Below are 12437 nucleotides of genomic sequence, written 5' to 3' on the forward strand. Positions count from 1 at the left end.
CTCAGAATGCGAATTTTCCCCTCTAATCTAGCAGAGCCAGTTCAAGTATGTTTGGACTGTGCATACATTTTTACACATATCTCATTGCCAGCTACTGCCTTATGCTGAAATTACTATATTAATTCCTTGGCAAAAGCAGTAAATTTCGCAAGCTATAATTCATGAGTACCTATTTCCTAGTGCCAAAATAGAAACATTTGCAGACAGATGGACTCACAGGCTCAATTACTGAATCACTAATTATTCAACATTTGAACTATTTATGCTTCAGGTGAAAGGATGGTGTGCACTGTTTCCAGGTGGAAGAAAATACCACTCCATAGATCAGAAGAGACAAGTTGGACATAACAATGCTCAAAAGTTAACATCATGGATAACATGAACATCATAATTTTTTGTAACAATTCAACTTACCTTTGCAGGGTTCATGTAGTCGTTTTTCTTTCCTGTGTTGCTTGTCTTAATCTGAAATTGCCCACCTGATAATCACCCCCTCAATTCAATTGGAAAAAAGCCAACAAACTATAAATCTTCACTTTATCAATAGCAACACTTACCCCACTATGTTTCCCTTCCTTACAGCATTGGACTTAATGCTAGATGGATTTATTATGATGCCAGATCTCTTGTTAAATGAGTCTCATACACCTTGTGACTCCTGTTGTCCCTACAACTATCCATGCAAAACTGTGTTCTATCTGGCCTTTGAAATGATCTTGATTGAGCCCTGGCTTAATAATTATGCTGCACATAAATATGTAAATAAATAAAAATCACCTCAGTACACAATACCTCCATGGACCAGAGTTTTAATCAGCTTGTGAGGCAAGAGAGTTGAGATGCGTAAGTCACGCACTCAAATACGTATTCTCACGCCCCTAAAAGTAACTATCTGCCCACTGTTGAACATAGTCCATCTTCTTGACAGATACTGTAAAAGCGGTAACACGTATTTCTACACATTTATTCCAATATGAACTACTCATCTCCCCCCCCCCCCCCTCTCTCTCTCTCTCTCACTCTCTCTCTCTCCACATGAAACATACCTGCATAGCCAAAGGCAGTGCATACACATTTTCTGCAAAACAGCATACAAGTTTATGTCTTACTTTCCATATAAATAAACACACAACACTTTGTAGTTGAAAATGATATGAAACAGCATCAAAAAATCTGATTATTTGTTTTATCAGTTCCATCAGTTTGGTTTCCTTGCTGGGCACCAATACTGTCCAACTCAGAAAACTGGCTGTCATTGACCAGCCTATCTACATTGTCTCTAGTGTTTTTCCCCTGTAATTGTCCATTCTCAACAGTGGTCTCAATTTTTTGCCTTTTTTTTAAGCATCTTGTATCCTCTCTGTACCAATGATAATTTCACTTTTTATAATTCATTCCATTGGCTATCTTAGTTTCCCATTTTGAGTTTTTCTTTAATATTTGTTTTAGCTGCATAGTTGTGTTTTCTAATTGCGTAATTCATGTCTTAATCAAGAATCCTACAGCTTCTTTTAGTCATTGGGGTGTGTTGGAGTTTACTTAATACAGGCCTAGATTCTAAAACTGTCTCTTTTATATAACTAATTTGATGAGTTTGAGGATATGACATTCCCCAAGAACTAAATACAACATAAGCGCACAAATCTTTTGTATTTCAATCAGTTGAGTGTATATTACGCAATATTTTTTTGAAGCCAGATTATTTTGATACCTAAATTGTAATCATATTTCATTAGTACATGCAAAGTATATCTTATATTATTGATATGAGTGTTGATGCTACTGTTTTTATTTAACATTCTGTAAGTACATCTTCATATGATTCAATCCAGCAAGACCAACAGGTTACGAAATATAGCTAGCAAATATTCAGAAAAAGGTATTTTTATTCATATCCAATGATGTTAAAGTGACACTGAAAAAGAAAAGTTTGATTAACATTTCATCCATAAGAGATGGATGTGACTATTGATAAGTACAAATACAACGTTCCTGTGTCAGTCACTTATTTATTTTGCCACTGCATGTTTCAATGATTGGTGATGAAGACAATGGTGTGAACTGACACATAGTGGAAAAATAAACAAATAACTGATATAGCAACTGTTTTATATCTAGAAAAATCTGAAATAAAAATGTAGGAAATCGAAATTTTAATGAAAATAGCCAAAGTAGCTAAACTGATTAATAGTCCTCAAAGTGGAGGCACGGGAAATAACATTGAGTTTGTTTACGATACTCACATCTGACCATGTTAGTGGATTTATTGGATTATTTTCATGCCTTCTATTTGTTTGATGATGACTGTCGTAATTAAAGTACAATCATTTCAATTTCTACATTTTTTGCACTGTTTTGGTAAAATGCAACTCAGGGCAGCAGTAGATGAAATGAATGTAGGAAAACTCCTGAAAGAACTCTCCAGTTGGTTGTTGGAAATAACTTAACAGTAAAGGACTGAACAAAGATGTTCCTTGTCTCACACATGCTATTGTGCTGTCATACCAACTAACCCCATAAAGTATGAGAGATCCCAATTCCAGGAGAAGACATCTCTTTTAAATCGATATTCCTCTTTCTAGCACAGAAAGTGGTATTTTCTTATTTTGGCTAATGTATTTGAGTACATAAATGAATACACATAGAGTATTGCTGTGACAGGTGTGTAAATAGTGAACTACCACTATGATTCATTACTGCAGTAGGAGAACGGGATGCCTATGTTGCGACTGAGGATGGCAAGTATACTGCAGCCATGTTATTTTGTGCTGTGAGGTAGTGCCAGAATCCAAATGCCAGATTTGTCATACTCTTTTCTTCAGCTCAGTAAGCACTATAGCAAGGATCAACAGAAAATGTTCTGTAAAGGTTCAGAGACAACTTATCTGCGATATACTCTGGATTCCAGATGAGGGAAATGCACCCCCTCTTGCTCCCACCATCTCCCACCTCACTGATGTCTGTAGTTTTAATAGTCTGGAATTTGCATCTTGGATGTTAATCCATTGTTGTCTTATTCCTTCCCTTGTTGGCAGTTTGGATGATTTTCCTTCATTTCATGTTAACTTTTCTCTTCCTGTTTCTTTTCATTTCTTCATATAAAGGAAGTTTCAAAAGTTAATAATATCAACAATTCAACTAAGTTTTTAATTTGTGTGTCTATCAGCTCTGCTTAAATAGCTATTGTTCCAGCAAGTGGTAAGTAGACAGTACTCTTTCAAATAGTGTTCTACCTTTATACCACTTGGGGCCCATGGTTTAATGATAAACAACTGAACTACTCTTTAAATTGTGTTTTAGGTTTTATGGAAGTGTTTTATTGTGCTTACCATATGCTAAAATAAAATAACTTGTCTAATACCCTCGTGCCACCACACCACATATACTTATCATTGATGACCTTCTTCTGTGTATTCTTCTCTTGTGGACATTCTCTTTACTTTTAGATTTTTCCATGTGCATGGCTGGTTCTTTCCATCTGTTTCTCATCTTTGTTGTGCATCACTGTGTATTTAACAGTAATTTGCTCAGTTGCATATTTCTTTTGGTTTATAATATGAAACTTTGTTCCAGTTTCATTTGTTTTTTCTCATTTTTTCCTTCTGCCACCCAAGGTATATTAGCACCTCATTCTGTTCACTATTAACTGTTTGAATATTCTCCTTCCTTTTCATTTTCTTTTCAATTTCACAGCTTTTCATCTTTCCACAGTCTCAGTCACTTAATTATCAGTTTCAGTTCAGCCATGGTAATTGTATTTATTAAAAGCAATGCAGCAATTGGAATTTTGCTCATCCAATTTGTGAGTTCACTTTTTCAGTCCCAATCTTCCTATCCCATATATCTATATATTTTGTACAGAAATGACAAACAATTTTGAAATGTATGTGTAATCCCTCTGATCTCATTATTTAACTATGTGGATTGCTTGGTTTATATTATTTTTCTGTTTTTAAATTGTAAGTCATTCATTACATGGCTTCCCTGTCATCTGGCCCGTCCTTCTGCCACTTCATGTCCTATGCCACTTTATTTTTATTTCCTATTTTTCTGAATTAAAGCCCTTGGCTCTAAAGTCTCAGAATTCAACTTCTATCTGTTTGCTTTTCTGCCACTAAGTTTTCCATCCTGTTTGGTGAGTATTATTATTTTATTTGTCATGGTTAAAGGTGTAAATGGCTTTGTAATTAATTATGGACACGACTTAAAGCTATATCAGATCATTTGGCAGCAGTTATGAGATTTTGTGAGACTAATCATTTTCGACAGTGTTTCGTAAGGATTTACTCCTGTGTGAGCATGCTTAATTGTTATAGTAATTTGAGAAAGGAAAACGTTTTAAGGTGCACTCAGTGAATTGACATTGCCATGCATGTAGGTTCATTCTGCTGCATGTGGGGGGGACTCTAATAACGATAAAGGGTGGCGCAGTCTGGATCTGGGCCACCAGGCACCTTCAAGTTCAGCTTCGTCAAGACCATTATTTCGCACACAGCGTTCATCATCAGTGCCTGCTCCAAAATCAACTGCCGAAGCAGGTGCTACAAAAGTAAGGGGCTTCATTGGTTTCAGTAACAACTGTCTGCACTGTCATAAATCTGAGTGTTCAGAATCTTTGTGATATTGTTTTCACTGTTGACTGTAATAGTATTCTGGTTCCTATTTCATCCCCTCCCAAATGTTAAATATTAATTGAAAGCAGGGAGAGTACAAAAGAAATGAGAAAAGGGGAACTTGTATTTAATTTGGCAGCATTACATCAAGCTGTACTTTCATTCTGTTACTAATTGCATAATTTCCTTTCACACTCAGTTTTATCACATGAAGTAAAAGGAAGAAAAATAACAAATGTGTGATTTTTTTTTTATTTAAAGAGTTGCTAAACACACCTTTGAGAACACATATTTTATTTGTAAACACACACTGTGTAAACCTTAAAATATGATAAACAGAGTAATGTGAGGTTCTTTAAACAATGTAAAGTACAATATGTGTTGCTCAAATACAAAAAGTATGGCTTTGTGACTCTTGTAGTAGTTGGAAGAACACACAAACATATTCATAAAATACAAAGCTCAAACTTTTTTTTGTATTTTGTCACCTAAAAATAGGAATAAATGCTGGGCATTTCATTTAGACAGTGTTTGAACAAAACATGTAACTGAATTCTTAAGTAAGAAATGCTTCATAAGAGGCAGATGTTACTACATCTACATCCATATTCATAATCACAAGACAGTGTGTAATTTGTAGCAGACTTAACCCATTTGGAAATAGTGCCTGGGAAGAACAATTTTCAGTAAGTGTCTATATCAGTTAAAATGTGTCTAATTTCACGATAATTATTGAAATATTTTGGAGTTTATTATACACTTTTTAATTTATATTTTTATTATACAAATGTACAGAGGCATTCTTTGCACTGTTCGGAAACCTGAGAATATGAAAAAAATTGCTGTCATAAAAATAGTTTTGACAATACTCTCAACAATTATGGAAAAGATAGATTACCACTCACTGCACTCATCTTTACGGTAAGTAGCAATCTATCCTTTTCATAAATGTTGATATTCCAAGCTGGACTTTCCACTGTTTACAATACTTTGACTTTTCAGTGTGTTAGCTTTCATTTGAGGAAACAAATTTTACAAAATGGTTTTGATAATTAATTATGTAATGTAAAATAATTTGCTTTCTTTGCAAAAACTTAAAAATTACTGAAAAAAAGACAATAAGTGGTTAAATGAGGTTGACAGATGAAACACACTCACACATATTGACATATAGCTTCTCCTGCAGAATTCTTTTTCAGTACATAACTCAGAATTTTATTTATAGAAGGCTATTGCTGTGTCATGTGTCAGTCTGACCATGTCAAAGAAATTTAATGTGCACTCACCCTGCTATAGTATTCTTTACAGAAATCAACGATGGCAGGCAAACCTTTTCCCTCTGAGAGCAATATCACAACGATTCTACTTTTCAGCCTGGTTTTGCTTGAATGTTTTGCATAACTTTTACTGTCTCTTTCTCTGTCTATTCCCTGCTTGTTGCTTGTCTATTGGGACCCAACACAGACTGCACGAGTACTCTTCAAAACACAGCGCTCTTTCTCTGTGCCAACCACGAAAGAACGAAAACCTGGTGATGAACCTGAAGCAAAGGTATGCAAATCTATCACTAGTTAGGACAAGCACTATGTAGAAATGCAGATTTCTTGTGTTACTAGTTGGAGACATTTGCTCAAAGAATTTTGCAGAGTGTTTTTTAATGTAAAAACTTGAATTGTAGTCTGCTTTATTAACCAGTCCTGTGTCACAAAATGAAACAATAAAAAAAATTTCTGACTGCTGGAAGAGTTTGTCTAGTTAGATCTTATAGGTTGAGGATGTGGTTTCCACCAGCCTCTAACGTTCTGTGGAATGAAATTTCAAGTTATTATGGACATACAGCATCTGTTGTACCACTCTACTACAAGAAGGCTACAACTGTTGCATTATCACCTAATACCATACTCTTCTTCTTTTTGTGCTACTTTGTCCTTCCATTTTTATGAACAAATGTAGTTAGTTATGGTAATGGAAAATCCCTGGTGAAATACTTATATATAATAATGGAAGGAGGTCACAGCTCAACATATAATTGAGAAGTTGAGTGTTCAATAGGCACGTAAAGAAGACTGAAAACAATGCCAAACTTTTGGACAATGTCCTGCAGCAACAGCAAAAACAAATACTTACTTTTGCATAAGTGCTGCTATCATATGCTGTACAATAAATAAAATATCCTTGAGAGCTAACTAGTACAGGATACCCCCCCCCCCCCCCCCCCTTACACAAACACCTGCATGACTGCACTGTCCTGTCCGACTACCGTCTACACTGTACCAGCATTGCAGCTCTACTGGGATGAGGGCCATATTGGATAGAGGGCAGGGGAGAAGGGAAATGAGGAGGATTAGGGAAGGGTGGCTGATGGCTCAGAGGGAGGGGCAGTAGCCACATAGATAGGAATGTGGCACCACTGAGGTGCCACAAGCAGGGGGAATTCATATAGAGCACAATGACATGGAGGAGTGAACTGAAGGGAGACTACGTCTTGTGTGTGAGTGTAGGATGAGTGACATGGTGCTACGGGGACAGTGATGGAGGTATGTTTGGGACAATGGCTAGCAGAGTTTGAGGCCATAGGGATTGAAAGACAAAGAACATATTGTGAAAAATTGAAAAAAAAAAAATCTACATAATTCAGAGAAGCTGGTTGGGGTGGGGGAAACTACAGTTGACAGGAATAATGAAGATCCATTGAAGTTGGCCATTTCATAGTCAGCAGTATTTTCCACCATTGGGTGTTCAATATTGCTCTTGGCCACAGCTTTGCAGTGGCCGTCATTTGGGTGATGCTCCTGCCTACATGTGAAAGCTGTGCAAAAGTTGCAGCAGAGCTGTTATGTGAATGATTGCTTATCCCTGTGACAGTGCTTCCACAAAGTTTTGACTTTTATGATGAAGAGGTTGGGAGTGGATGTGGCATAATGATGTGAAACACCCAGCTGCAAGACGTGTGCTTTGCACCCACCCAACACAGCATATTACAGTCCCTTCACACACATACCCTATACTGTCAAAGGCAAGACCACTTGTGAACACAGTCATATTATGTACCAGCTATGCTATAACTTTTGCACAGTCTTTTCTGTGGGCATGATCACCAAAACCCTCTCCATAGTGGAGCTGCAGAGCTGGTAAAATGTAGTTGGCCAGGACAGTATAGCCATGGAGACGTAGATGTCACTGCCATCCAAAAGCTTAGCAACATATTCCATCTTGTCTCTATTGACCACTCTATACACGGATCTACATGGCTAATTGTTGTCACTCCATGTTGAGGATCTGTACTGCAATTCAGTTTTAGTGTGTAAACACCACTGTGGTTTCTTTTTGCACTTGAAACCTTCAACATACAGAATGACATGCAAAACCATCTTTCTCCATATGAAAATGTGACTTAAATGTCAAATAGTTTTGCTGATATTTGGTGAAGTCTGTAAAGTCAAGGAATAATGACAAGAGAGGCGAAATTCATCTCCACCGGAATAACATCTGTCACTTGCCATCGAATAAAGGAAAGAACTATGCATGTGCAAATATATTATTATGCTTATATTCAGAAGACATGCATGATTGGAGCTCAGTGTCTATGCTCTGTGTAATTCATGGTTTCATGAGGTAAGGTACTGTTGCATGGATCTTGATATCTAGGGTTGCATGCCAAGAACTTTAATCCAAAAAATTACTGAGTGCTTCTGTTATGCATGTAATGCTGAAGAAAGCAGTCCTTACTGATTTCAAACAAACAATCCTTGAAGTGTCACAGTTAGCAAAAGCATGCCAAAAATATTTATTGTCGACCAAAGAGATGGATACATACATAAAATTGTATGTGATCTAAGATTTCTAGTTTGCCAATTCTATAATTTTGTGTGATGTGCCTTGTTTGTTCACATGACCTTCATATACAGGGTGAACCAGAACTCCACCAACAAACTTCCAGATGTGGTGGTATAGATCAAAATGAGAGAAAGAGGGCCTCAAAAGTGCCTATCTTCAGTACTATGAAACACATCTCTTCTACTGCAAATTGTTTTCTTTCCATATTTTGGGATGATATAGTGTGGACTAAAACAAGACAAAATTGTTCAATAAACAGGGGCTCTAAAATGCATACCGTAAAAGCTATAAACACTTACTCAGTAGAAGAGGTGTGTTTCACAACAGGGAAGATTAACGAGTGCTCCTAGCTTTTGAAATATGCAATTTGGAGCCCATGTATACTGAGTACATTTTCTGATTGTCATCCTTAATACCTTGGAAGTTTGTTGGAGGCCTTCTGGTTTGCCCTTTATATATGTCAGTTGTCAACAGCTACCATGGATCACTGTAACGCTGCTTCCTATGAGTTTGCGTTAACTACAGCTCTTATAAACTAAAGAACTAAACCTTTGATTTTTCAGGACCTGGGTAGTTTCAAAGTCACCTTCAAATTATTTCGTAGTTTTCATAACCAAATCAGTACCATTTGCTTGGAGTATATTGACATTAATTGTGTGCCTTGTAGAGCTATAATTTCATCTGTGTTATTTGTTCTGCAGAATGATTATTCATTACATAAAAGATGTCCATTACATTTTTGACTATTTGGCAGTTCATCCAAGAAATTTTTTTTTTGCATCAGTATCTGCATTTTGTGTAACAGGTTCCCACTCTGTCTCTGGCTGACTTTCTTTCTTTCTTTTAACTAATGAACTTTAGAAATCTATACTGTGCAAGACATGTTAAAATTTTATCAGATGAGGTAAGGAGATAGCACACATGTAATAAATTTCAAGGTAATAAATAATTATGTAAAATGGGGCCATAAAAGAATCTACAAGGGAAACTAAATATTGTTAGAACAAGATACAAACAATCATCCACCAGTGGCAGTAGTTGAATGACTAAAAAATTGCAATTGAACGACATTCCAAGGAGGGAAATGTCATAGCATCATTATTCAAATTGCCTGTACCCGACTAAATAAAAATTCAAAAAAGTGTACAAAATTTTATTAAAGGTAGAAAATATATTTTTGAATGTCCAACAAGATTAGCAGTTTTGTTCTTCTGCATAATACTGAGCAATGAAACTAGTCATCTAAGAAAGGTACAGCAAGCACTGAAATTTGGTATACCGCCTGTCTGATGTACAAATAGACTGTTAGGTGCTGATAGCAACAGCCTGCTATTTATACTCATGTGTGATTCATGGCCAAATAATATCTCATCTTTCAATTGTAAATAATTTAGGAGCGAACAGGACCCCCACCAAATATCAAAAGCATTCACTCATCGACAGACATGGGTTGGAAAGGGGGGGGGGGGGGAGGGGGTGTCTTGGTTGGAGCAGCAGCCCCTGGTAAGAATTTATTTTGTTTATGAACATGAAAAAGGACCTGTACCACAGAACCCAGATTTTTATGACCTAATTGCTGCAAAAATTGTCAGTAAAGTGACCTGAAAATATCCATAAAATAACATAAAAACGATTTACGTAAAGTGTGTTATGAAATGAACTACAGTAATAAAAAACTATAGGAGGTTGGAACTGTTTTACAAAATTAACGATTAATTTAAAATTTTCTTTAAGAAATCTCATTCTTTGAAGTTGTAGAAAATTGTATAACTGTTTTAGAGGTATTATGGTGTATGAAAGTCAGCATGCAGATAGTTCAGAACCCCACTCATGATGGAAATATATTGTATCCAATGGTAAAACAAACAGACCTGACCTCTTTGAAGTTGTCCACGTCGAAATTGATATCAGTGATCTTGACGCGGTTGTGGCACCAATGATTACCAAAGTACAAAGGGCAACTAAAATAAGCAAAGAGTTATATACATTCAGTATGTCTTCGTAAGTGTGGGGACATCTGTTATCCGACAACACGTATTTAGAAACCTTTCTGCATTTGCTGAAACAATTGTAGGATGCACTCTATTTTCCTCTATTTTCAAAAACAAACACAAAAAGTCAACACAAAAATATCAATATTTCACAAATGGACATTATATTTGGTACAGTAGCAAAGTAAAATATTTATTTTTTTTCTTTTAAGATGCATTTATGGTACAAGTTAACATCTGTAAGTGATGCAATGACACCAATAAGCAGATGAACCAATAATTTATTTTCGACTGCATTATTGTCTTTCTCCTAGGGACAAGAGCATTTTCATTCTTGCCAACATTAAAAGAATAAGCCATTTTGTCATAGATGGAAATTGTGCACAAAAATATAAAAAAAATGAAGTAAAATCTTAAAAATGCAGTTTTGTACTGTGTATTGTCCTACAGGTTGTGTGTGAGTGGGAACGTGATGTTTCTTGCATATAAATCAGTTTGAAAATAAGTGTCAAAACTTGTAGTAGTGGCTCAAAGGCACAAAATGTGGAAAATGTTATCTATATGTGTTTTTTAATGGCAGGAAAATAATTAATTGTGGAAACATGGCTTAAAACAGGAAAATGTAAAATCTGGGGATGTAAAAATGGCTGTTAGGAAGTTGTAGCAAGGATTAGCGGGAAGTTATGAGCAGAGTATAATGCACTTGAATTCTAAATACATGTACGGGGAAAATGTTTTGCCGTTACTGACACAAAAACCAGTGGAAATACCAGATTCCAGCTCTAGTTGAATGTAGATAGATTAGTTTTTAACTTTGTCTGAACATGCTTTTGGAAGATTCTTTTTTGGAACTTTATCTGTAATGCCTGTAGTAGGATATTGTTTTTCCTAACCGGTATAACAGTTTTACATTTATAAGTTAAGACTGATAGCCCTTTGCACTGTAGTGTTTGGTGCTTGAGATAAGCATATAATCATGTCTGTGGCCAAAGTAACACAGCCACAGTGCAATAATTGCTCTGAACTCCAGAGTAATTGGTTCAAGTAATTTTCATCACTGGAATTTGCCAACAGGCGAAACAGAGATTGTGGAATGTGTTGTTTGCTTATTATTTTGTGTCCAGTTGTCATATGGTAACATTAAGTTCGACAGCTACTTAAGCTCTTGTTAAGATTTCATTAGATTCAGTTTTCATTCCACAGACCCGAAAACGAAATGGCTCTCATGAGTGTGGAACACATTAGAAAGTACAACATAAAAAACATAGGACATCTGAATATAATACTCACTTCCCTAATCATTTTGAGATTGTCAAGATATGTGAATGGAACTGCTAATATTTACAGAATCAATACAATGTCAGAATGAAACATAGTTATATACTTTCAATAAATTTATCATACACTAAGATACCTAATTCTGACTTGTGACCAAGTGCTGTCAAAACTGAAATCTAACAGACATTTTTACTTAAGCTGGTCTAACAGTCCCTATCAAGATACTCAAAAAGTCTTTCAAACTCTGTGCTTTATCTGAAACGAAGTTTTTAATGATTGCTGTCAGTTTACTGGAAATGAGAAAGATGGGTATGTTAAGATGAGTAGGCAAAAAAGATGGGTATTTTAAGATGAGTAGGCCATGTTCTGACATCAAATACTGTCCAGCAGTTCAGTCAATATTGTATGATTGTTTCTACGTGATTTCTTATGGCAAGATATCGATTGTAGATTGTGTTGTGTTTGTGTGTAAAGAACTATAGTAGTACCATCATACTTGCATTAGAATCATTCCTGTCAGCTATGTCTCTGTTGCTAAGTAATGGATTTTTCCAAGCAGAAACAGTAGTATTTCTCTCACATTTACCACAAGCAACAAAACTTTTATCTTGTGTTTTTTTGATGACTGTGAGGGACAATATCCCATGGTCTATCTCTCAAGAGGTTTTATTAGTAGTGGGCGCGATAAGACATCCTGTGGAACACTACTAAATGCCTT

General features: G+C 35.9%; 1 protein-coding gene across 6 annotated transcripts in view; it reads left to right on the forward strand.

Annotated features, from left to right (window-relative positions):
- The window catches only part of LOC126354139 (neurofibromin), a 447919-nt gene that overhangs the window by 396078 nt on the left and 39404 nt on the right, over nucleotides 1-12437 (forward strand). For 4 of the 6 annotated variants that reach the window (XM_050003542.1, XM_050003552.1, XM_050003560.1 and 1 more), the window contains one exon: nucleotides 4379-4549. The exons of 1 other annotated variant lie outside the window; for it this stretch is intronic. In XM_050003542.1, coding sequence (XP_049859499.1) covers nucleotides 4379-4549 — 171 coding nt within the window. Of the gene's footprint in view, nucleotides 1-4378; nucleotides 4550-6077; nucleotides 6165-12437 lie in introns of all 6 variants that reach the window. One more of the 6 variants, XM_050003568.1, reaches the window with a different exon arrangement.

Source organism: Schistocerca gregaria, chromosome 1 (genome assembly GCF_023897955.1).
Source record: "Schistocerca gregaria isolate iqSchGreg1 chromosome 1, iqSchGreg1.2, whole genome shotgun sequence".
Classification (NCBI taxonomy): Eukaryota; Metazoa; Arthropoda; class Insecta; order Orthoptera; family Acrididae; genus Schistocerca; species Schistocerca gregaria.